Source organism: Hipposideros armiger, unplaced genomic scaffold (genome assembly GCF_001890085.2).
Source record: "Hipposideros armiger isolate ML-2016 unplaced genomic scaffold, ASM189008v1 scaffold_346, whole genome shotgun sequence".
Taxonomy (NCBI): Eukaryota; Metazoa; Chordata; class Mammalia; order Chiroptera; family Hipposideridae; genus Hipposideros; species Hipposideros armiger.
This window is the reverse complement of record NW_017731696.1, coordinates 229,349-255,333: the sequence shown is the minus strand read 5'-3', so window position 1 is coordinate 255,333 and position 25,985 is coordinate 229,349. Positions and strand designations below refer to the sequence as shown.

Here is a 25,985-nt window from a genome sequence, read left to right as displayed (position 1 = left end):
ACATGTTGAGGAAGCAAACTCAACTAATTTTGAGGTTAATTAACTACATGTGGGTCTTGAATCTTCTGCCTCCTTGAAGGTAGGAATGATGTCTTATGCTTTGTTTTATACCCTTCTGTACTATCCTACCTACAGAAGGCATTATGTATTCAGTGAATAGTTCAGGGATTTTTTTTTTTTTTAAGATAGGGAGAATTCTGCTTTCTTGTACATAGAAGTGAAGAGGCCAGAAGAGAGGGAAAGAGTGAAAAAGCTAGAAAAATTGGAAATACCTGAGAGGACCTGTCTCTCATCTTGGTGGTTGGGGAGGTAGAAGGCAGAATGGTTGGAGCAGTAGGGAAGTTAAGTCTTTGACCTTGGATTCCAGAATAAAAGTTTAACCCTAAACAGATGGCTTTGTGAGTTTGGGTAAGTAATTTAACTTCTTTCTTAACTTTAGTTTTCAATAAAATGAGAATAATAATAGTATTTATCTTAAATAACTATGAGGAATAAATGAGTAAAATGCCTAGAACAGTATCCACTACAAATGGTAAATGCTCAGCAAGTCTTAGTGATAATGAGGTGATGATCATAAGTAAGGGCCAGCGACTAGGGATTCATAATTGGGCACACTAGCAACATTTGGGAAAATAGTCATTAAAGGGAGACCATATTGAATTGAATTGAGCTGGAAATTCCATAAGAGGTGTTTTCTTATGTTTTCTGTCAAAATGAGTTAAAACTTTTATTTTTTTCCATATTTCAGAGCTAATGTAAATTAATTGCATGAAGTTTAGACAATACCTTATTATAAAAGTGAATAAAAATCATTTGTAATCCTACATTCAAAATATTAGTTATACTTTGCGTCCTCTATTCCTTGTAAGAACTTTCCACTTTAGTCAGGCCAGCTACGCACTCCCCAGAATGTGTATTCTGTATGAATGCTGAGTAATGTGTTTTTATCTTTAGTACTTAGATTTACAACCCATAGCTTCATTTGCTTGTCATGCAATGTATCTTCTATCCTAAACTAAGCAAATAGACTTCTTGTCATGATTTGGGTGATAAAAACCAAGTTTAGAATAGGCACTAGAATTTACTACAGTCAGAATTCAAAAAGTATATAATTGTGTCATGCCTATCTCTATAATGATATTACAACAACATGAAAATGTCTTTTATGAGATGAAAGTTGGGGAATTGCTGTTTTAGAGAAAGGAATCAGCAAATGTATGCTTGTGTTTTGTTAAGCATTTTTGAACTATGGAAGTGGTTTTAAAGTTTTATTTTTGCCAAAAGACTTCCTACAAAAAAGGAAGTTGAAAGATCCATCAAAATAACCTGATTACACACACTTACCACATGAGTAACCATTTTGGTTATCTTTCTATGACTATACTCACTATAACTTGACTGTTTTTCTGAATTATATAATAAGAGCTTAAATAATTTGAAAAATAAAATCACTGAAGCCTGTGGATGGAATGAGAGCTTCCCCATGCACTCTCAGCATCGTCTATGTTGCCTCTTATAGAATTGTCTAAACTCAACAGGGCGTGTGCATCAACAGTCACTCTCCTATTTTCATTTACTCAGCTCTGCTGTTTTAGAATGAATGCAGTGAAAACTATTTACAAGGACAAAAAACATACCATTTATGATTGCATTCTCTTTTATTTTTCAGTTTGCAGACTGTAGGCTGCATGCCTCCCCCTGTGTCTTCTGCCGTGATTTTAACCAAGGCCGTTGGTGGAAATGAGGTGAGTCAGGGAGCTAACTTTATTTATACGTAACTAGGTGCTGTGCTTTCATTTTATATTCTAGTCTATGATGTCACAGAAGACACCTAGATTACTGTAGCAGCTTAGGAAAGAAGCAGGTGTATTCGTATATTAGGATGATGCTAAATGTGACGATAATGAGTGGAATTTAGGATTTCAAAGAGAAGAGCAAGGGCGGGTGAATGAAAGAGAGATGGTGATTCTTCTACCTCTGTGAGAAATTGGAGACAGAGCACAAAGAATCCAAGGACAGGACTTTTCATCCAAGACTCAAACTGAGGATACCTGCTAGGGCCATTCTTTAGCTCGTAAGAAATTGATAACAAACCAAATTCATGGAAAAAGGGGCAGTATAAGTTTCATGGCAAGGGAAGATGATATACAAGGGAGAAATGAAGCCAGGTTTCTAAGATAAGTTCAAAGAAATTATCCAACTGCTTGGGGACTAAGAAAAGTGTTTGTATATTGGGTTAGCAGTTGTCATTTCAGGAGCTACTTCCAGGCGGCTCTTCTTGGTTGAAAGGCACAACTTCGTACTGAGGGACTTAGCTTTGTAGTAACTTACTTCTGATTCTCCACTTCTATCATGCAGTAAAGAATACTATTGAATGAGGAAAGATATATAAGGGGTTCCCACTTCAATTCATTCTTGGGATTTTGCTTTCTCAGCATCTGTTTTCATTTTCATCTACTTTATTCATTCCAAAAATACATATTGAGCACCTGGTATTTTCTTTTTAAAAAGAGGTTTATTCGAGTATCATTATATACATTAAAGTGAACAAATTTAAACAGTTTAATATTTTGACACCTGTATGTACCTGTGAAATCATCACCACAATTGAGATAGTGAACATACCCATCACTCAAAAGTTTCCTTGTACCCTTTGGTAATTCCTCCTGCCTTTCTTAGCACCCCTCTTCCCCAGGCAACCACTGATCTGTTTTCTGTCACTATAGCTTAGTTTGCATTTTCTTTTCATTTTTTATTTTTCAGCTGAGCAGCTCAGTGGCAGCTTAGCTCGGGCCGGGAGTCGAACCGCTATTGCTCAGAGCTCACACTCATGAGCGAGCTCTTAACCAACTGAGCCACTAGGCCGGCCCTAGTTTGCATTTTCTAGGTTTTATGTAATGAAATCATACAGTTTGTACTCTTTTTTTCTGTTTTTTACTCAGCATAATTATTTTGAAATTCACCAATATTGTATGTATCAATAATTCATTCCTTTTTATCACCAAGCAGTATGATTTTGTATGGATATGCCACAATTTATCCATTCACATGTTGATGAACATTTGGACAGTTTCTACTTTGGGGCTATGAGCATTTGTGTACAAATCTTGAAGTGGACATGTGGTTTCATTTCTCTTGGGAATACTTCTGAGTGCAGTGACTGGATTGTTTAGTGGGTGTACATTTTAGCACCTTTCAACCAAGGGAAGAATCACCAATAAGTAGTTATAAGTCATCTATAAATAGCTTCAGAAGTGAACTGTTTCTATCAACATACAAGCATTCTTCTTTTTACCACAGCTGTATGTTTAACTTTTTAAAAAATTGCCCAAGTATTTTCTAAAATAGTTGTACCATTTTCCATTGCAAGCAGACATGTATGGGAGTTTGAGGGCTCCACAGCTCATCAACACTTGGTATTGTCAGCCTTTTTAATTTTAGCCATTCTTATAAATGTGTAGTAGTATCTCATTGTGGTTTTTATTTAATTTGCATATCCCAGTGACTAGTAATGGTAAGCGTGATTATGTTTCCATGTGCTTATTTGCTATCTGTGTATTTTGGTGAACTTTCTATTAAATCTTTTGCTTTTTAAAAAATGAGGTATTTTGTTTTCTTATTGATGAGGTTTGAGAGTTCTGTATATTCTGGATACAAGAACTTCATCAGATATGGGCTGTGTAAATATTTTCTCCCAGTGTGTGGCTTGTTTTTTTCATTTTCTTACTCGTGTCTTTTGAAGACCAGATGGTAGTAGAGGCAGTAAAAGTGGTTGGATCCTGTATGTATTTCAAAGGCACAGGATATGCTGATGAACTGGATATGGGGTGTGGCAGATAGAGGGGGTCAAGAATGATGTCAGGGTTTTTGACTGAGCAGCTGGAAGGAAGGAGTTGCTGACATGGAGGACTGTGTAAGAGCAGGTTTGGGAGGTATTAGTCTGGGTAGACGAGGCTATGCTCTGATAACTAAGAACTCAAAATCTCATATAGGTTTATTTCTTGCTCATGGGACATGTAGGTCAGTGAGAAGGTCTTTACCATCACTAAGGAAGCCTGGTGGATGGAGGCCCATGTCTTGAAGGTACACCATCTGGATGGAACACAGAATGTTTCCAGTTGCCACAGCAACTGAGAGAGAGAAATTGGAGAATCACAATGGGGCTTTTCACTGTCCAGGCTGGAAGTGATACACGGCACTTCTGCTCACATTAAATTGGCCAGAACAGGTCATATGGCCTTACCATGTGTTGTCATTCATGTGCCCTGAAGGGGAGGAGAACTGGATATTGGTAAATATTCGTAATGTCAGCCATATGGGTAAAGATCAAGAGTTTGTGTTTTTGTTGTGTTAAGATGCCGAGTACATGTCCAAATGGAAATGTCAGTAAACAATTAGAGATGTAAGAATTGAGAGCGCAGCGGGTGTTCCAACCTGGAGGTATAAATGAAGGCGTCATCAGTGAATAAATGGTATTTTAAGCCAAGGTCAGATGAGATCACTTGGGGGAGAGAGCACAGGTAGAAAAGAGAAGAGGTTCAAGGACTGGGCTCTGGGACCCTCCAACATTAAAATGTCTGGACAATGAGTAGTGACCAGCAAAGGCAACATGGGAAGCATAATTAGTGAGATAGAAAAAAATACAAGAGAGAATGGCATCCTGGAAGCCCGGTGGAGAAAGTGTTTGAAGGAGGAGGGTATGATCAGCTGTGTCAAAGAAGTTGTGTAAGATGAATTCTGGAAATCACCATTGGCTTCAGCTATGAAGAGTTTCCAGCAACCTTGACCAGAGTGGTTTGGGTGGAGCATAGGAGCTTATATGGCATAGGTTCAAGGAAAACAGGAAGAGGGGGATTAGAGACAAGAGGTGTAGATAACTGTCTTGAGGTCCTTTGTGATAAAAAGGAATAGAAAAATGGGGAATTTCGAGGGTGATCTGGGGTCAAGATTTTTTTAACGCAGAAATGACAGCATGTTTCTATCATGAAGGGAATTGTACAGTAGAGAGGCAGCTGATGATTTAAGAGACAGTGCTGGAGTCATTTATTTCGACCAGTGGGAGCAAATGGTATCAGGTTGTATGAGCATCCCAATTTATTCATAATAACATTTATTCATAATAGCAGGAAGGAAGGCACAGCATGTGGATAGATCCATGTAGATGGGTAGAAAGGGTGGACTTGAGAGTTCGCTTCTGATGACTTTTATTTTTTCTCAGCAGCTGAGTCTTATGATGGGGGCAGGTGCTATGAACGTTGGAGATGAGAGGAGAAAATGTGCAGTTGCCATGCAGGTGCAGAGAATGAATTAGCTGGGGAGATGGTAGCCTCGCCAGGCAGCACTAAGGCCCCAGTGAGATTTAGCCATGCATTTAAAGTGAAGCCGGTCATCATGGCTGTGTGTTTCCTCTTAGCCATGTTTAGCTTCTTGGTGTAGGAATGGAACTGACAGAGCTGGTTTTACCCGGCGCTCCATTATGCCAGCTAATTCTTTCAGTTGCCTCCTAATTAGTGAGATAGAGTTGTTAACACGAGTCTTGGACTGCTGTGATTTTCTATCCTCTTGAAAGAATTTGAGGAAAGGGTCTCTTTTGGTGTATTTGAGACCAGTGTTAATTGGGTTAAAGATGTCATTTATCTCTTTCTTCCTAATGTGATTCCCCTAAGAGCTTTAAGACTAAAAAAACCTTTCTGTTCTCAAATGGCTTGTGGCAGAAGTTCAAAGTTCACTCATTTTTTTTTTACATTAACATATAGCATTAGAAAGTATTTACATGTTCATTCCCCAGTAGATATTTAAATTATTTACATTAATGTTGCATGTCAATAGTGTTTAATTTACAAACATCTCCACTGTTTTCTAATATCCTTGGTCTAGTTCTTTAAATGTTTATATTGTGCAACTTCATGATTATCAAGCATTGGGGAGTAAAATTCAATTTTTTTATAAATACTGAAAATTGAGCTTCAGAAATGAAGCTTACAAAGTCCAGTTTGGTCGTATCTTCTGATGTGAAATGGATAGACTATTTTATATTTGCATCCGATTATGGAAGAAAATGATCTAGAAGTAAAGCTATTAGATAATTGGAAGTTGAATGGTTTTCTAAAATAATGTTATAAGTTAACTGAATATAGGCTTTTTCAATGTACGGGAAGATTAGTCTTTTGTATAATATTGCGTTGTTGGAAAAGTCATGACGTTATTTTTTCTATGGTTTTCATTGCAAAAATGCATCATGACTTTTCCGACAACCTAATACATTGGAAAAAATCTAATCTACGATGGAAAGTGAACTTATTGGTCCATGTAAATAAAAAGGTCCAAACGCCGAGCCCAGCTTCAGGGGAAGGTTTTGATTCTGCTTGTCTGTGATTCTCTGTTCTGTCTGACACGCAGCAGCTTTGGACTTACATGGGTTTCAGCGTGGCAGGAATATTGCTGGAGCACATTTCCATGTGGAACTGCCCTCTCAAACTAACCATTCTTTGCAGTATTTATGACATGGAAGAAAACTTTTTTCCTTCCAGGTTTTGTGTTATTTAATGTCTTTACATTTCACTTATGTTCTCATATATTTATATAGACATCTTTAATATATATACACATGGTTAGTATATGCTCTCATGTATTAAAGAATGTGTGTGATTGTGTAGTATATTTGTATTTATTAAAAAAATTTTTTAAATTAAACTTTATTGGGGTGACAATGGTTAATAAAGTTACATGGGTTTCAGGCGTACAATTCTATAATACATCCTCTATATATCACATTGTGTGCTCACACCCAGAGTCAGTTCTCCTTCCATCACCACATATTTGACCCCTGTTGCTCTCATCTACCACCCCGTTCCCTCCTTACTCTTTAGTAATTTCCAAAAAGTTTTCAGTTTTTTTTAAGTTATATTAATAAAGACAATGTACTGACTTTTTATTGTGAAATTTAACAGATATGATAAACACTCTAAGTAACCAGTCTGATTGGTTATGTATAGAATAATGCCTGCTCCTCACAGGAAACACAACATGTCTCTTCCCACTCAGAATTGATGCATTTCTCCTAGAGTGAAGCATATCCTAATAGTTATTTTTTTCAGGTGCTGCACTAATGTATTCTTAAACAATATTGTTTAGTTTTTCTTACTTTTGAATTTTATATAAATGGAATCATACTATGTTTTCTTTGGAGATTTATTTCTTTCAGTCTATATTGTCTTCAAGAGTATTCTTTTCTGTGAAGCTGTCACTACTGTGCAGTTTGCTGCTTTAAAAATCACCATTTACCTGTATATATTACTGTGCATAGGCATTTCAGTTGTTTTGAACCTTTGCCTGTTGTGAACAATGTTGCTATGAATATTATTTTATCTGTAATCTGTGCACATGTACATGAAATTTTTGAGGGTGTATGCAGTGCCTGGAAACAGAAATGGCAGGTCACTTTACTTTCTTCATTTTATTTTATTAGTTTCAAGTGTACAAAACAATGTAATAGACGTTTTACCCCTCACAAAGTGATGCATATTTGTATGTAATGATTTGGGGGATGTATGCAGATATACTAGCGTCATTTGAAATGATTCTCCTAGTTTTATTTTCAAAAGTTGTTACATAACTTAGGAAGAAATTTTTTCCTGTTACTCATTTACCTTTCAATTTCAATGCTTTTTCCATAAAACTATTGGTTAAAAGGTTTTGTGGTGGACTGGAAGTTATTGCATCCCTCAAACTCACAGCTTGTACTTTGGCAAAAAATAACCTTATTACTTTTTGTTGACATTAAAAAACAATTTCTGTTTTTAGAACTTATGTCGTTTTTGTTTCAGGGAGCCAACTAGAACTGATAATAATTTTTAGCTGCAGAAGGAACTCAATGTATGTGCATAGCAATGCATATACGCGGGATTGCTAGCAGATCCTTTAGGTATTAAAATGAGACTATTTAGGGTATCGCTGACTGACAGTCTTATTTTGTGGCTTTTAAATTTTAAACTGCTTTTGTTTAAATTTGGAAACATGGTTAGGCTCTTCTTAATGCAACTTTTCAAAAGTGTACTGTTGACATGGTCTGATTGATGGAGATGATGGTAGTGTGTGTGTGTGTGTGTGCGCGCGCGCGTGCAGTTTTAGTCCCTTTTTTAAATAAAGAAAAAATAAGACTTGCTGAACCCTAATTGTATTTCCAAATATAGGAAAGAAGATAGATCAAAATGTTTTCTATTTTATTCTAACATGGAAGATATAGGATAAACACTTATTCTTTGTTTAAAACTGTATACATTTGTTTGGTTTAAATTTCTGTTCCAAATGTAAAGTTCTGTGGTGAAAAACACAGTTTTTTTTCCAAAAGACTTACAAAAATTTTAAACCTTATGGGGACTTCCTAAGGGAATCATTGAATTTAAATTTAAGTAACTTCTGCCTTCTGTTAACTACCATAGGGATTCCTTTAATAAAAGAAGGTTCTTTTTTAGGAAACTGGAAAATTATTTCCCTAAGTTTGGAGAGAAAGAGTTATGAAGTTTTTATGCTGTTATAGAGATATTTTATTTCTCTATCACTTATGCTGGTATTTAATGAAAAAGTAAGAACATTAGGGTTTGGGAGAAGATGCACTGTATTCTTTAACCTCGGTATTTCTTTTCTTTCTTTCTTTCTTTTTTTTTGCAAACTGAGATAGGGAAGGATTCAGCTAAAAGCCATTGCCTAAAAATATGAAGTCAATACAAGTCTTAATTCTTGAGTACAGTTGGAATGTTCTGTAATTCTATAAAATTTTGAGCCTGAGCATGAAACCAAGTAGGAGAGAAATATAATTAAAGATTTCTGCCTTCAAATATCTGAAAGAAAAAAGAAAGAAAAGAAAAGCATTAAGAATCATAATAGATAAAAATCAGGGCAAGTTAAGAAGGTGTTTTCCAGTTATATCTGGAAGTAGTATTTTATGCTAAATTCAGTTATCTGTGTTTAAGGCCGATCCTGGTAATTTGAAGGATGAAAATAAGACACCTTCACCACTAATAGCAGTGTACTAATTAGAGGCATGTTATTTATGTTGCTTTGTTTATTGTTGTTGTTTCTCAAAGTGAATTCCATAGATCACCCACACTGGCATTACCTAGGGTGGTTAGGGAAAAAAATCCTTATATCCACCTTAGACCTATGGAATTAGCATGTGATGGATGGGCCTCAGGATTCTCCTTCTTTTTAAAATTATGAAATATCAGAGATACAAAAGGTAAAACACACACACACACACACACACACACACACACACACACACACACATAGAGTGCAGCATAATAATAGGCACCACTGCCCTCACCATCCAGCTTTAGAAGTAGAATGTGATATTGAACCCGCAGTTAAGCACCCACTTTATGTAGACACTGTTTTCTGTACCAGAAGGAATAAAAGGACAGTAAGTCTGGTGCCTGCCTTCAAAAAGCCCAATTTTCGGGTGACATTACACTACTTAGAATCTATTTCCTCCTATAAACCTCACAAAAGTAATCAAAACAGAGTGGAATGGCTTTACGCTGGCCCACAGCATCAAATTAGTGTTTTCCTTTTTTAGTGTAAAAGAAACCAAAACGCACCCCAGATGAGCTGAGCCCCACTCAGCTGTGTGGAACGGTGTAAGGGTGTGGACTGTGTGTGTTTCCTGGAGGCAGTAGGCCAGCGGTTCTCAACCTTCCTAATGCCGCGACCGCTTAATACAGTTCCTCATGTTGTGGTGACCCCCAACCATAAAATTATTTTCGTGGCTACTCTATAACTGTAGTTTTGCAACTGCTATGAATTGTAATGTAAATATCTTTTTGTTTTCCGATGGTCTTAGGCGACCCCTGTGAAAGGGTCGTTCGACCCCCAAAGGGGTCGCAACCCACAGGTTGAGAACCGCTGCACTAGGCGGGCCTGTCCTCTAGTCTGGGATTAAGGCAGTATGCTTCCTTTAATGTAAACATACTCAGCTGGCATTTTAATTATATTTAGGTAGTAGATTGAAGGATTTTAGAACCCTTTGATAGTCATGTAGCATTCCAAACACATTTTCAGGAAAAGCTTTGATATTAGGTGTAGTAGAAATGTAACAAGTTAAAGTGTGTGTGTGTGTGTGTGTGTGTGTGTGTGTGTGTTTAATTTCATCAATGGGGCTAGTGCCCAAATCTCATCAAAGATAATTTAAGAATGTCTCCTGAGCAAAGAAAATTATTACATGTGGTGAACTCTTTCAGTCATAGACGAAGGTCATGGCAGTCTGAGTATATTTTGAAAAGGTTTCCGATCTGCTTGGAAAGCAAATGAAGTTCTCATTACTAACCTAAAGTTACAGCTAGGAGAGGATTTTTGCTGGAGGTGAAAGATCAAGATCATCACCGTCCAAATGGAGACAGAAAGTTCAGTTTCTGCCTTATCAGGAGGGCCCGAAACATTTCATGGTTAGTTTGCATTATCAGTGGGGAGTTGATCTTGCTAATCCAATGCATGAAGATAAGATTCATTGAAACATTTATAAAGGCATTTAGAGTCGATGTGATCAGCACAGAGAGAGACCTGGAAGTGAGAGGGAAATAGGACCTGTCAGTCACCTGTCCCAGCTTCAGCAATCCTGGGCCCTCCTGGGCCTTGCCTTCCTCTTCCGTTCAATGGGGTGGGTTACTGCTTTTGCCCGCAGTGGAGGCAGAATGGCGTGGTGGAGGAATCTTCCATCTGAAAAAGGCTGGCCATGTTTGTTGAGCTCTTTTGCAAGCTGGCAGATGTACACTTTACCTCCTTGCCTCCTGTGCTCTCTGGGAAAGAAATTGTAAGGGCTTTTTCTCTTTGACAGATGGAAGAACAGATGTAATAGCAGCAGCAGCAAGACACCCCATGTCCCTACTGTCCTTCCATATCTACCATTTAACTTTAGTCTCATCTCCTGGACTGGGGTAGCATTCTTAGGATCACTAGAAAGAGTGGACTGTGTTTCTTTTAAGCTGCCATAAAACGTGTATGAAATATACTTAGATTTCCCAAGATTTTTGTGTATCATTTAGAATTCTCTCATTTAACCCCTTAATGCCTCTCAAATTATCTTCCATTTCTACCACTAGAGCCAAAAGGGTCTTTTCTTGGTTGTTGGCCGTGATTTCTGGTCACCAAACCCAGTGGCCAGTGCTCAGTTCTCATCCTCTGTGACCTAACTTCCGCCGTTGACACCATGGCCACTGTCCTCCGGTGTCCTGTTGCTTCCCCGGTCCTCTTCTCGCCTCGTTTTCTTCCTGCATCTCTCATCACCCCTTTTCTTCCTGTCAGACGCCTTTCCCATTCCCATGGGAGTGTCTGCTAAGGACCTGATGGTGAAGCGCCTCATTTAGCATTGCCAGATTCCTGTCTCTCAGCCCTTTTCCCTCTATTTGACCCCCACCTTTGGGTTGAAGTCATTTGACCCCCACCTTTGGGTCCATCTCTGCCTCAGACATAAGGGCCAGTCCCGATCTTGGGTGAGTAGTATTTAAACAACACCAGCTTCACACATTGGCTCCACATCACCACTTTTACTGCCAGGCCACCTGACCTTTACAGCAAAGGATACACTTGCCAAGGAAGCAGAGCAGGTGTTTGATGTCCTGTTTTTACCACTGCTCACCTAGTGGTCTGAGCGGTAAGTGCTGGACCTCTCTGAGCCTTCGTTTCCTCATCCGAGGAGCGATAGTATTTGCGTCCTTATTTCATAGGATTGCTTACAAGGACCTCATGAAATCACATGCAGAAGTACTTGTAAATTGTAAGAAAGTGTATCAAGCATCAGCATTATTATCGTTGCAGAGGTTTGGCACTGATGAAATCACCTGGTTTCCTCAGTCACTTTGATTGCTGTCTCAAGAATTTGATCTTCTAAGTTCACTAAATCACTCACTTTGTTCATCTAAAAATACATGTTGCGTGCTTGTGATATAGCTTGCTATTATAATAGTACCTTCATAGAATTTTCAGTTTAGTAAGAGATGTAAAACATAAACAGTAAATTATATATATAAGATAGTTTGTATTTAAATAAATTTGCAAGATGGTAGGTTTTTAAATAAATATAGTAAACCACATAATCCAAGTTTCTTAATTTGTATTAGAGGTCCTCAATATTTTTGTATAAAAATTTCCAACTATCCTGGAATACTTAAGTTAGATTTTCCGGAATACACCTTCTGGAAACTGAAGGGCATGGAAGCCAAATTAGTTATGGGAGGTTGCCCTGGGGATTTAGAACCAGATAAGGGGGGATTGAATAGATTTTCAGGATGTTTCCTCTAAACTGGAAAGCCTGGAAAACCACCCCAGTTCTATCTCATAAACAAAAACAAACCAAAAAACAGGTACCTTTGAACAGTTCTTCATAAATATTGAAAATTTGTTATTATCGAATTTCTTTTCAATATCAAAATACCTGCATATACTATGGTTAATGTAAAACAATTTTCAATAACTTGGTTTATTTTGATTAGTTACATTTTAAATATCAGACTTCCTTTTTAGGAAGACACCCTGGGTCCTTTAGTGATTTTGAGGAAACACTAGTTTAAATAACACACTTATAACTTTTTTCTTAATCTTATCTGATTGATGTTTGTATTTGTTGTATCTTAGTATAGAGCATTTGATTATTTTTATGTATATTTCCAAATTCTGGGCATTACTTTTATAGGTTCTGTGACTTATCAGTATATTGACTACAGACCAGTTACACATGCATGTGTGTGTATTTACAAATTTGTTACTATTAAAAATAGAAGACTTATTCATAATAACTTACTACACACAGAGTTATGGAAATACAGTAAATTAAAGTTGAGAAGACTTAGCTTTTTAAACTTTACTTGCTTTATAAAGACACCAGGCTGTATCTTCTAACTACCTAATGAGAACACCCTGCTTAGTGCAATACGATTTCTCAAGCAGATTATTCTTGACCAAGAATACTTGGATCCAAACTAATGGTCTGAATATGTTGAGTGGGACTGAGCTGCATCCTAATCAAGTTCCAAGATACTGGACTTGCAGGACCCTCTAAATGAGTGATTTGAATTTAAAAAAAAAAAATACAATCCACAGATAAAAACTGAAAAGTTTCCAAAGTATGGTTTCTCTTTGTGTAATTCACTCTCTCCTCTCCTTTCGTCCCTTCTCCCTTTTCCCCTCCTCTAGCCATCTTTCACTTTTCCTTCCCTTCCTTCTCCTTCCCTCTCTTCTGTCTAGGAACAAAAATTGCCAATCAGTATCCACTAAATTGATTTTGTGAACTACAGGTTGAAAAACACTACCCTAACCGGTAGTGGAAATCTGCCATCCACATTTCCTATTGAGTCAGCCCCTCTGATCTGGACAAACTTTCTGGCCTTTGGTCTGTTCTCGGGGGATTTCTGGCCTCCTATTCCTGGCAGACAATTCCTTTGGTCTTTGCTCTGAGACCACTTTGAGAGCTTTGTGTTCCTGATAACTTCTTTTGCTGATTGTGGTCAGCTCGCTTGACCAGTCTGCCCCTATGATAGAGACCCTTCTCATCTCTCAGTAGCTACAGTTGAAGTCCTTCCTGCCCATCAGACAAGGCCCAGCTCAAACACCGTTTCCCTCTTAAGAAACCTTTGCAGATGCCCAGTCAGAATTAATCTCGTCTTCCTTCCACAATGGAATACTTGATTTGTACCTCTGTTGGGGCACTCACCATTAATCAGATATTTTTGCATGCCTTTGGCTCTCCAATCAGCTTTTGTATTTGCTTTGCAGGAACTGCTTTTCTTTGTATCCTTTGAATGCAATCCAAGAGAATCCATAATAAAAATGGCAGAGGATTTGGGGAAGCTAGAGAATGACAAGTGATGTTGATCCCAACAGAGTTGTTACGAGTAATGGTCAAGTCACATCGCAATGATTTCCATGACTGTATGCTCTCAATCGCTCCTTCAAGGGTCTTTTCATATATTTACTGGGCCCGAATAAAGTGGGATAGAATTGGACAATGTTCTGCCTGGATTAGACATACTACTCATTGATGCAAGTATATTTTAGACCCTGTGAAGAGGTTATTGTGGGAAGTATTTAGAGTTTATGCTCCTAGTGTTTCTCATTTAATGATTCTTCAGATACGGATTCTGACATAGTGTCATTACAAAGTTCCCGTCTAATTACAATTGCATTAAGTTCACATTGGTTTGAAAATGGTATACTTTCTCCAGTAAGCACACCATGAAAGTTTAATTCTGAAAAATAGTCTGAGAAATTACCTATATGAGGTAAAGCGTATTTATATATTTATACGTATGTCAACGTAAGAAATATCCAAATCTATAGAAAATTTTTATGGGTTTATTTGAGCCAAACTGATGACAATTGCTGGGAAGAAAAATATCAATGTATTGAGGAAATGCCCCAGAGAATGGCAGTTTTGCAGCTTATTTTATACATTAGAATAGAAGGAGGAGGCATAAAGAGTTACATAAAATCCGTTGGTGGTGGATTAAGTGGGTGGAAGAAAGCAAAGCGGAGAAATTTCTGGGATTGGATAAAAAGGCAAAATAGAGAAATGCATACTTTTTTCACATTGGCGGGTACACCATAATTAATAATTAACATTACAGCTCATAGAGATGGTTGTGGGGAGCAAGATAATAAAGAGGGGTTCTGTGGTCTCGTGCTCTGGTGCAGCAGTTGTGCCACGAGGGGCAGGAAAAAATTATTCTGACATTTCAAAGGTTCATTACCTTAGATGCAAAAAGATAATAGACAGGCTCTGTTAAAAGTAAAGACTGACCTTTGTCAAGGAATCTACAGGCCTAGGATGTACTACCCGCCATGACTGTTTTTAGTAACCACCATCCTATGTGTTTACAGTCAGTCTCTGGGTTTGTAAGGCCCGCCACGCAGGCCTCCCCTGAGCTGTCAGGTTTAGTATGTGGCCCCTTTGTCATCCATACATACTAATCTTTTTTAAAGTGCTTAATGAGATAGCCTATGAAAAATTCTTTCAGCTTTTGTGTCCCTGACTTGTTAAGGACAATGGGGGCTGATGTGCATTAACTCTCACTTGAGTTTACGTTAAGTCCTTGTCAGAGTAAAGCCATTATAAATACTTATTGTGTTTGTGCAATGGAGTTGTTAGCATGCATTTATTCTTAAATTTCTCCAAAGTTTGATATTTCCAGTTCCTCAATAGTTTTAGTTTCCAGCTATTCCGCTGTGTGTTTGCAAACTTGCTCTTAAAAGCTGCATAGTCACATTTCCATATGAAAAATGAGAGCTGGCATTAAAATGAAAAAGGACCTACCATGCTCAAGTTGTCTGTAGAGACATAAATTCTGTTGGTTTGATATCATTGTCTTTTCGTAGATAGCCAAAAGTGAAATTTTTATTGGAGAAATTCTGTGGCTCTTTTAAAAAAACTTTTATTTTTAAATGGTGTTTGAAATACTTCTAATGTTTTTTTTTTTTAAAGAGCCTACTTTAAGAAACAGTTTGCCTATGGTTGATGAAGCTCTTCAACTTTAGACCCACTCCATTATAAATTGATTATCAATAGAGAAAGAGGAAAGAAGTTAATTGAGTTAGAAGCTTGTCTGCTAAATAAAAGACCCTTTTGCTCACCGGGAGAAACCTATGCTCAGGTTTTGCAAAGCCTCTTAGCGATGTGAGGAAATGCTAGCATTTTTCTGTACTTTCCTGATTTCTGACCTAGAAGGGAGGAAAAGGCACAATGGCATGACTCAGAACTGCAGCAACGCACCCTTACCTTTTGTGGGCAATTCCTCTGCACGAAGTGGGTTTAGCTAGCCACTAACCCTCCCAGTACAAGATGACCACAATCACAGGACGTGCTTGCCATCAAACTAATAAGAATAGCCAGTGCTTTTATAATGCATGATATGTGTCAATCCTTGTTCTCAGTGTTTTGCATATATTATTTCATTTAATACTTTTAGCAACCTTTTGAGATAGGTGCTATTATTATCATCCCCATTTTATAGATGACAAAACTGACACACATAGAGATTAGGAAACTAGTGAAGGGTTTATATAGTACAAAAGAGGGAGAACGCAGGTGTAACTTAGACCAGGCACTCTGCCCTCGATGTCTGTGCTCCCAACCTTCCCTTTAATGCCAGTCTCTCAGTTAATTGGAGGGAGGACAGGTGGTGCTAAAAGCTCTCCATCTACATAGCTTAGTGCCTGAACCACCTAGGTGAGAAAAGTAAAGGTTGACCTAGGAATAGACCAAAACGCCAGTAGTTAGGTAAAAAGTCGTCTCTAAGAACTTGCGTGGGTATTGATTTCTCTGCTTGACTGCAGGCCTCCCTTCAGGATGCTTTGTCGTCCCCACCAGGGCCCGGTGGTGCTTACCCATCAAGGCACATGTAGCACAGAGTATTGTAAATGCCTGTGTATCTCACTGAGGCTGTCATTAGGTGGTAGGGAATGTGTTCTTCTTATGCACAGTCGTGTCCTCTGTGTCTGATGCAGTATTTGGCATCTATTGTAACACAGTAAATATGTGTAAATAGATTAATATTTTTGAAGGGATTTGTTTAAATCTAGCCGTATCAGTGTCTTGATTTCAATATGTTTTATTAAGGCAATAATTCATATCATGTTTTACTTTATCCTATGTTCAATCGACTTATATAGAAAAGTCATAAAAAGTTTATAAAAGTATATGAAAGCTTATAGAAAAATCAAGATACAAACTTGGCTGTCATTTGTAATATTTTTACTTCACTCAATTATTCACAGCTATTGTGCTTTGTCTAAACATCAGCAGCCATAGCCATTTATATGGTGGCAACCTACAAAATGGCCAGCATTATGCCTAGAAGGAAATAAAAGACTTTTTTTTATAAGATTTTATTGGGGAATTGGAGGGGAACAGCATTGGGGAATCAGGGAAGGGGAACAGACAAGTTGCTGTCCTTTTGTTCTTCAGTCTAGTTGTGGAGGACGTCGCTTCACTGTCCCTTGTTGATATTATCATTGCGCTTTTCCCGGGTGAGGCAGATCGGTCACCTGCCCCTGGATGGCCGCTCACGGCGGCTCTTGGCAGCTCACACGGGCTGCCAGCCACTCACGGTAGCTTATGGCAGCCCACTGCAGCCTATGCTGTCACTGGCGACTCACGCAGCCCAGCTCCAGGTCGAGCTGTTGTTCACCATCTTAGCTGTAGAGGGCCGTGTCACTGGCCCTAATGTGGGATCCGAACCGGGGCCCTGCTGCTCAGAGCTGGCATCCCAAGCCAACCCTTAACCAACGTGCCACTCGGCCAGCCTGGAAATAAAAGACTTTTAATGCTTGGAAGGAAATAAAAGACTTCTATAATATTGATCTTACATTTTCAAACCTGACGAGGTAAAAAATATTTTTTCCTTATTTAAAATAAATAGTGATTTCCCTATGGTAGTTTCAGTAGATACAGAATTAAAATATATATGAACATATTTCTTTAGGTCATCTTTTGTGATAAATGCATCTTAAATTATTTCACATATCCTATGAAATGTTTTTACCTGTATTTTCTCTTTTTAACTTCCCAGTAATTATCTGAAGTAGATAGGACTAGTACTATATTATTCTGATTTTTGTAGTTGGTCAAATTAGGACTTCGAGGTGAGGTGACTTGATGAAAGTCACATAGCTGGGAAGTGCGGACTCCTTCTCCGAACACTTTCATACCATTAGACAGCATCTCAAGCAAAACGGCAAAAGCCCAGGAATCAATCACATAAGAGAACACCTAGATCTTTTGTTGGTTCCTCATTAAGGGTGGCTTGACATTTTTTGGAGAGGTGACTGTCAGGGTACTATTAAAACAAATTATTGAGCACTTGCACTTTACAGAGCCCTGAGCTAATATTTTGAGGAGTGGGGAGCTACAGTACAAAGAGCATCTGACGTAGTCTGCTTTCGCAGAGGTTGGTGATGAAAAGGGGGAAATTAATACGAGCATAAACAGCAAGTGAACTTCACTGAGGAAGTCAGATAAGGAGGGTATGGAGAAGTCCCTAAAGGTTGGGCCGGGCCCACAGGACCTGGCTAGAAAATTGGTTCTTGGGAGTGATAGGCTTTCAGGCTCTCTCCCAGTGGTTAGGGCATTTTGTGAGACATCTCCCGAATGGGTTTAAGATAACAAACTGGTTGGAAGAGCCAAGAGAATGGGTCTGATGGAAGGGGTGCTGCTCACACATCCCGTCCTGGTGGCTTCGTCGATGCGTCAGACTTACCTGCGTGTGGGAGCAAGATGCAAGGCTGGCCCAGGAAGCACTGCGGCTGCCACTTCGGCTGCAAATGTTTCCTTACACTGCATTGGTGGCAGAATTATAACTTGGCCATGTCCCACAGGTATAAAATAGGAATGGAATAACCAAACACTTAGGTGGTGTGGGTGGGTCTGGGCCGCTGGTACACCGAGCCTGTGTGTCTTATGTCATGGCAGTTGTGGAGTTAGAAGAAATCACCATTGCCCTAGCCCTCAGGAGACTCTTCCCATCCATCTCAGCAACTTCCATTCCCTGCAGGATGAGGAGAAAGCAAAGCTGAGGTTTCCTACTATATCTCAAACATGAGAGGCCTTTTGTCTTGAATTGGTTTTAGTACCACTGACCCAAACTCTACCACCAAGAAGCCAATCCCACCCAGGAACACAGCAGCAAATATATCCCTTTCTAGTATATATTATTTTGGTATCTGAAACTGTGAGACACTATGGACATGGTTTTCCTCTAAATGTCATTTACTTAAATAAAGAAGAAAAATTAACTTCAATATTAGAAACCCTATTAATATATACCCACTTTCTTCCCTAAATCCACACCATTGATTAAGTTATATAAAATAGTTCCTGGCAATAGATATACATTGCTTACTGTTATTTGGTTAAATGACTCAATTAACATATGTGAACATGATTTCCAAATTACAAAACATTATACAGTTATGTTATTGATGTTGGACAACTGGCTTTTTAAAAATTTGTTATTGGAAAATGTATTGGATATAGTTAATTGTTGATAAATTAATCATTACTCTCTGGATGGTTTATTTGAATGACCTACAGTTTCTAGTATTGAATTGTCTTAATGAATGTTATGTTATTATTTTGGGGGTTAGGAGTTAAATGTGATCTTTTCCACTTGGTTTAGAAAACCATAGTTTCACATGATACTGGAAAAAACATTTATATTTTCTCTCTTCCTTGCCTAGTTGCTTCACACATCTCTTTCACTTTATAAGGCTGGGAAGAGAGAATACCATGATAGTCTACTTGATTTTTTCAAAGTTTGTTCATTTTTTATCTTCATATTTTTGAAATTGATTCCTTTATCCTCTGAGCTTGTTCCTTTCTCGTTCCTGCCCTTTTTCCTTCGTCATCGTCTCTCCCTCTGTTTTCTGGTGAATTTGGTTCTTCCATTAACCAGGTCTTAGCCAAGCTACACTCTTCAGTAGGTCCTCGCGTGGTCCTCTGGCACCTTTGTTGTCATTGTCCTCATTGTCATCTCATCACTGTGTGGTCTCTTCCTCTGGGAATAGCTGTTTTTCAGCCCAGAGTGGGACATCCTCTCAGGTTGCCAAGTCCTGAACCTGGCCTTATCATGACAAAGGCGTGCACTCTCCTGGTACCGTGTCTCTTTCCAGACGCTGTCAGGATGGTCAGTCTGCTCTGGCAGTAATAGTCTCGAGAGGATTCCTAGGACAGGGGCTCGCCCTCACACCAGCTCTGTGGATAGCGGGTGTTTCCAGGGTCCGTGGAGTCCCTGAGGCATTCTGTCCTCAGCACCAAGGCGTTAGGAAGCTTTCTCCTGAATGGGTGACCCTGTTTTGCTGTGACCCCAATACCCATCCAAGGCTTGCTGCTGCTGTCATGCACCTTTGGGACTTTCTTCTGGGTGGCCACCTACTCTTTAAAGTGCTGCTTCCAAAGTCTTCAAAATGAAACCCTGCAGCTTTATATGGATGCTGCAGATGTCAAGGTGATGATGGCCAGTTGAGAGGAACTTGGGATATAACCATAACTCTCAGCGTCAAATCATATAATCTCCTTAAATTGCCTCCTGCATGCGTCTGTACAAACAATTCTCTGTTTGATCTGGGAGACAGGCCTTGTAGGGAATTGGTTTGGTTCACTCTTTTGCTTTGTTTCCTACAGGGTTTTTTTTTTCCCCAGTGGCAGCAAGGGATGGCAGTGGGGTCATGGAAAGTCACTGACTTCGTTTGGTACTCTTACCAGAGGGTAAGGGAAGAGAGAGGTGGTAGATGAGGGTAAACAGGGTCAAATATATGGTGATGGAAGAACTGACTCTGGGTGGTGAACACACAATGTGATATATAGATGACGTATTATAGAATTGAACACCTGAAACCTTTGTAACTTTCCTAACGATTATCACCCCAATAAATTTTAATTAAAAGAGAAAAGAAAAGAAAATCACTGACTTCAGTCCAAACCTGAAGTTATGTTGTGGTCTCTGCACTGACTTAGTCTAAGCCAACATAGAATATTAACTCATTGGGAGGGTCTGCCTGTTTAATTTATTTAGTAAGTACTCAATTCATACTTAAGGGAATAAAGGAAATTCAGTGTTTTAAGGAAATGAATTGATTCCCTGTGTCTGTCTCTTTCATTGGGTATTATTTTCTCAAATTGATCCAATTTTACATTTCTTACTTTCATGATGGTGATTTATTGATAACTCCCATTCTTTTATCTGAATTATACTAATTAGATACCACTAATAGTTGATTTTGTTTTCCCTTTTAGAAAAAACTCATTTACCTGGAATAGTAGTTGTATTTAAATATCCTGGTTAATATATGGGTCAGACACCTCTGGTTGCTTTCTAATATACTTTCCCTCTTCATCTTTAAACAGAAGAACCCCAGCTTTCAGCTGGGCACACGGCCATCAAGCTAAACATCCTATTTACCAGACTTCCTGGTGTTCTAGTGGCCATATAACCTAATTCTGGCCAGCAAAATGTAAATGCGAGTATTGTATATTACATCAGGGATATCTCTTTTTTTTTTTTTTTTAAAGATTTTTATTGGGTAATTGGGGGGATGGGAACAGTGCTGGGGAATTAGGGGAAGGGGAACAGACAAGTTGCTGTCGTTTTGTTCTTCAGTCTAGTTGTGGAGGACGCTGCTTCACTGGCCCAAGTTGGCACCATCATTGCGCTCTTCCCGGGCGAGGCAGATCAGTCGCCGGCTTCTGGACGGCCGCTCACTGCGGCTGCTGGCCGCTCACTGCTGGCTGCTGGCCGCTCACGCTGGCTGCTGGCTACACACGGTAGCCCATGGCAACCCACTGCCACAGGGACTGCAGCCCACGCCGTCGCCGGCGACTCACAGCAGCCCAGCTCCAGGTTGAGCTGTTGTTCAGCATCTTAGCTGTAGAGGGCAGTGTCACTGGCCCTCATATGTGGGATCCGAACCGGGGCCCTCTGGCGTCCCAAGCGAGTTCTTAACCATCGCGCCACTCGGCCGGCCCCAGGGATATCTCTTTAAAAGTGGGAGGCACAGCCATTATTTTTCCTTTCTCTCTCTGCTTATTGGAATGTTGACTTGATGACTAGAACTCAAGGAGCAATCACAGGCCATGAGACAGCCTGCTAATGATAGTGGAGTGGTTCCACTAGACAGGCCCCTGGGTCCTTTCGACTATAGAACCGCCATGCCAGCCCTGGATTGCTTTCCTCTGAGCTTCTTTATGTGAAAGAGAAGTGAATATCTCTCTTGTATAAGCTGTTGTTATTTGGCATACTTTCTTTTGTATGCAGCTAAACTTAATCACGATTAATATAAAACGTGAGCATAATTCTCATAATAGAATATAATAAAGTGTACTTAACACTGGAAGTACACTGAATATAATTCAAAATAATATGATATTTCGAAGGCACTTGAAGAGATGAATTAATTCCTGGGTCCATTTATAACTTAATAGTGCATAGTTGTAGACAAATCCCATCTCACTGGTTGTTTTGAATTTATTTCCTCTTTTGATTCTCCTGGAAATGTAGATTAATGCTGAGAAGTAGTTTTGTTACTTAGCAGCATTCCTAATGTTAACTACAAAACTCTAGACATCTAGGGGAATTTTTGGAAACATTCTTTCTAGAGTAAATTTTGCTAATGTGTTTTGGAATAGATTTTGTGCTTTTTTTTTCATTTCTTAAACGATGATAAAATGTATAAATTTACGTGTGACTGGTGATGCTTCTTATAAGCTTTATGCACCTTTGATCAAGGAGAAACATTAAAAAAAACCCTAAATTTTCATTATCTTTGACTGTTCATATTATGTTTGTAATATAATTCTTTTTAAAAAATGGTAGTAAGTATACATAATATAAAATTTACCATTTTAACTATCTTGAAGTTCACAATTTAGTGGCATTAAGTGTGTGACATTGTTGTGTAATCATCACCATCTAGCTCCAGAACTTTTTAATTTTCCCAAAGTAAAGCTCTATACCCATTAAACACTAACTCCCCATTCCTCCCTACCCCCAGCCCCTGGCAACCAGCTTTCTTATTTTCTGTCTCTATGAATTTAACTCCTCTAAAAACCTCACATAAGTGGAATCCTACACTATTTGACCTTTGGTGACTGGCTTATTTCACTGTAACATAATTCTTTTTCTTGACTTGGGAAATTATTTAATCATAAGTGAATTATTATTGCCTAAGGTTGTCTTTCTTGCATTCATCTTCTGAAAATTTTCATCTGTAGTTGAAATTATAATGGATGTAAACAGAGTATATAGTGTTATGATAAAATAAGGTATAGTGATCATTAACTTATAAAATACAGTACAAGGTCGAAGTCACTGCATAGTTATATGTTTTAATATTATAAAGCCAATTGAAACATAACACTAGGACTTTTATTTTAACAGTAGGTTTGACATGAATGCATTAGGTATTTTAGCAATCTGGTAAATATTCTATCACCCTATATAAGAACTTGCATGTTACATTGTAGTGTAACATTTGATTTCATATATTATCGGAATGTAATAGAAACAGATAAAATGTGACTTTAGCGTAAAATAAGCAGTTATCCCACTTGGCTTATATTCTTTTTGTGTAATAAATGGCAAATTATATTTTCTTTCTCAGAATGTACAGATTTGGGGGATCAAACAGTAATCCTTGAAAAGATACTAAGATGCTTATGATTATTTGCTGCCTTGGGAAAAATATTGATGATCTTTGTCACTTCAAAAATAGCATTTTTTTTCCCCTGAACATAGCTGTTTTGTTTTAAAGCTTATGTCACTTCTTCTTGCTCCCACTCGATTCCCTGAGAGGCATGTTACAGCAGTACACGTTAATGACTCCTTTCTTGTAAATTGGTAGCTAAGATTCTTTCAAAAAATCCTAGTTAAAAGAAGAGACAGGATAGGGAGTTGGTGTTATGGGAAGCATGCAACTGTATTTGCAAATCTTAGACATTATCCCACAATTTTGGTGTAACCCTTCAGCTGACAATTAAAATCTTTGTTTTTATCAGTCATCACCCAACCCTAACAGATGGGTGAAGAATTAATCTGATTTGTATTTTTCCCCACAACTTTCACCTACACATTGTAATATTCTGTGATTAACATTCAGCGAGTTCTTAAAGATGATTGATGGGCTTAAAGATTTAATGTATACATTCCATTTAAATTAATGCCGGAATGAAACCACAGAACAGAAGAGCTCCTAAGACCCCCGTAGAAATGTGAAGACAATTTTGATACTCTCGTCCACTGGAAAAGAAATCTGCTAATACTGTAATGTTTTTTCCCTTGCCAGGACCCTCCTTGCCTGGTGTCATTTCTTGAGCTCTCCTGGGAGGAGATTAGTCTAAAACAACAAAGTAGCCAGATGTCTGGTTCTGAGAGAGTCCCAGAGGCCAGGCCACGTAGGCAACAGAAACCGCGTGGGGCCGAAGATCAAAGATACCTGAGAATTACTTATGGGCACATGATATATGTCATTCCCATTATTACCAGTCTGAGAAAATTTGTTTCTCTAATTAACCCTTTTGTTAGAGTAACCTTAAATTTTAGTGAGTATATTTCTCTTTTGATATGTTCTCTTTTGTGTGGTTTTGAAAAGTGCACATATCAAAAAAGAGAAAGGAAAAGGAACTCATGTGCTTGATTGAAATCTCTAAGCTGTTATTCATATCCAAAATAGATATGCTGTCCAGTGTGTCATGAATTATCTTGAAATAAGTGGGCATTATGGTACTAAGTTAAAATTACAAATTAATAGTCAGGAACTACACGGTAAAGCTGTTCTTAAAATCCAGTCCTTACTTTTAAAGAAGTAGTATTTCAACTTTTAACGGCTTGAGAGTGGAGATTTTTAGATCACAGGTTCCTGGTCTTAAAATGAATTCAGAATAAATCCCAGTGGTGGGAAATCTGTGCCTTATTAGTAGTTGACTTCTTTCTTTTCACATTGGTATTATAATGAAATGCTAATTAAAAATTTTTGCTATCCTTTACCTGTTTGTTTTAGAGATCCAATTTTACATTGTTTACACATATAAAAACTTGGGAAACATGAATACATTTGCTATTTTGAGTTAGTCTTAATCCTAAATCCTCTAAAAGCTTTTAGCTGAATTAATTCCAAGGGATGGGTTAAAATCTAATGATAACTTTTGATGTCTTAGCCTCTAACATGAGAGTATCAGAAGAGAGAACAAAAGATTTGGGTTGGCCTTGCCACGTGTTTTTGTTTCTGTTCAACATCATCATATAACAACAGCAATGGGTACTGGCCTTATTCCTGCGTTCCTTGAGATATAACCATAAACCATTGTTATCCATTGCATGATTAGCCAGCTTTAGTGCTTTTAAGTGCTAGTACACATTCTTTAACATCTGGTAATAGAAAGTTGGCAGAAAAGCTATAAAAATGCCTTTAAACCTAATTGGAGATATATGTTAGCAATAGGCGGTAGATATTTCATATTCTTTGTGCAGAGGTCAAGGTTTCTTTTAACTCCTTCAGGACAAGGAAGCTCCCAGGAGCAGTTTATAAGGATTAATTGATTTATCTCTTTGTTTCTAGATTTCAGTATTGAAGCAAGAACAAAATTGGCTTCTTACACAAAGAACTGGAGAGGCAACTGTAGTTGGTTTGTTTTTTTTTTTTCAGGGCAGAATTTATTGTTACTTCAGTGACAAAGGGTGGCCCGTGTTTTCACTTGTTAACACCTGTGTTTTTGTCACTGGCTACCACATCGTGGACAGTACCATTTGCTGTCCCCAGAGTCTGGTGATTGGTTTCCTACTTAGAAATGCAAGTTGGGTCAGTTATGACCCCTGTACCATAAATATTTCTAAGCCCCAGCTAATGGCTTACTTTAAGCAAGTTGTATTTAGAGTAACAAAATGCCTCCCAGTACCACAGTATTATTGGCAGTGCTGCTTTGGAGTTGAGTATGTGGCCAGACTTGATCCGAGGGAATGAGAGTCCTAGTTCCAGGACTGTGGCCCAGTGGTAGAAGCAGCATTCCACTGCGTTGTGCTGCAGGGGCTGTTCTTCATCCTCCTTTTGGGGAACTCACATGCCTCCCCTTTCACCCTCACCCCCAAGACACACACACACACACACACACACACACACACACACACACGCGCGCACACACTGAAAATAGGGATTTGCTAAGAAGACCAAAAAGTAACTCCTCTTTTTATCGTTTGTAAGTGGCCAATGTCGCTGGCCACTAACCTGTTAATGTATTCATCTTGGGTTGCTTCATTGGCTGTTGGCGCTCTCTATCCCCTCCCCTCCCCCCACCCCCTTCCTTCTCCTGACCTCCTGTTTACCTTAGGGACCATCACTGTGTGGATATCTCCTCTTGGGGGGCATCTCTCCTCCAACACTGTGCACAGGGAAATGTTTAATTATGCTTTTTAAAAAATTAGATATTATTGAATTTAAGAGAGTGAAGAGTGGTA

General features: G+C 38.5%; 1 protein-coding gene across 1 annotated transcript in view; it reads left to right on the top strand.

Annotated features, from left to right (window-relative positions):
- Positions 1-25,985, top strand: part of SLC10A7 (solute carrier family 10 member 7) — a 226,933-nt gene that overhangs the window by 19,414 nt on the left and 181,534 nt on the right. The window contains exon 4 of the mRNA XM_019661351.1: positions 1,670-1,745. Coding sequence (XP_019516896.1) covers positions 1,670-1,745 — 76 coding nt within the window. The remainder of the gene's footprint in view (positions 1-1,669; positions 1,746-25,985) is intronic.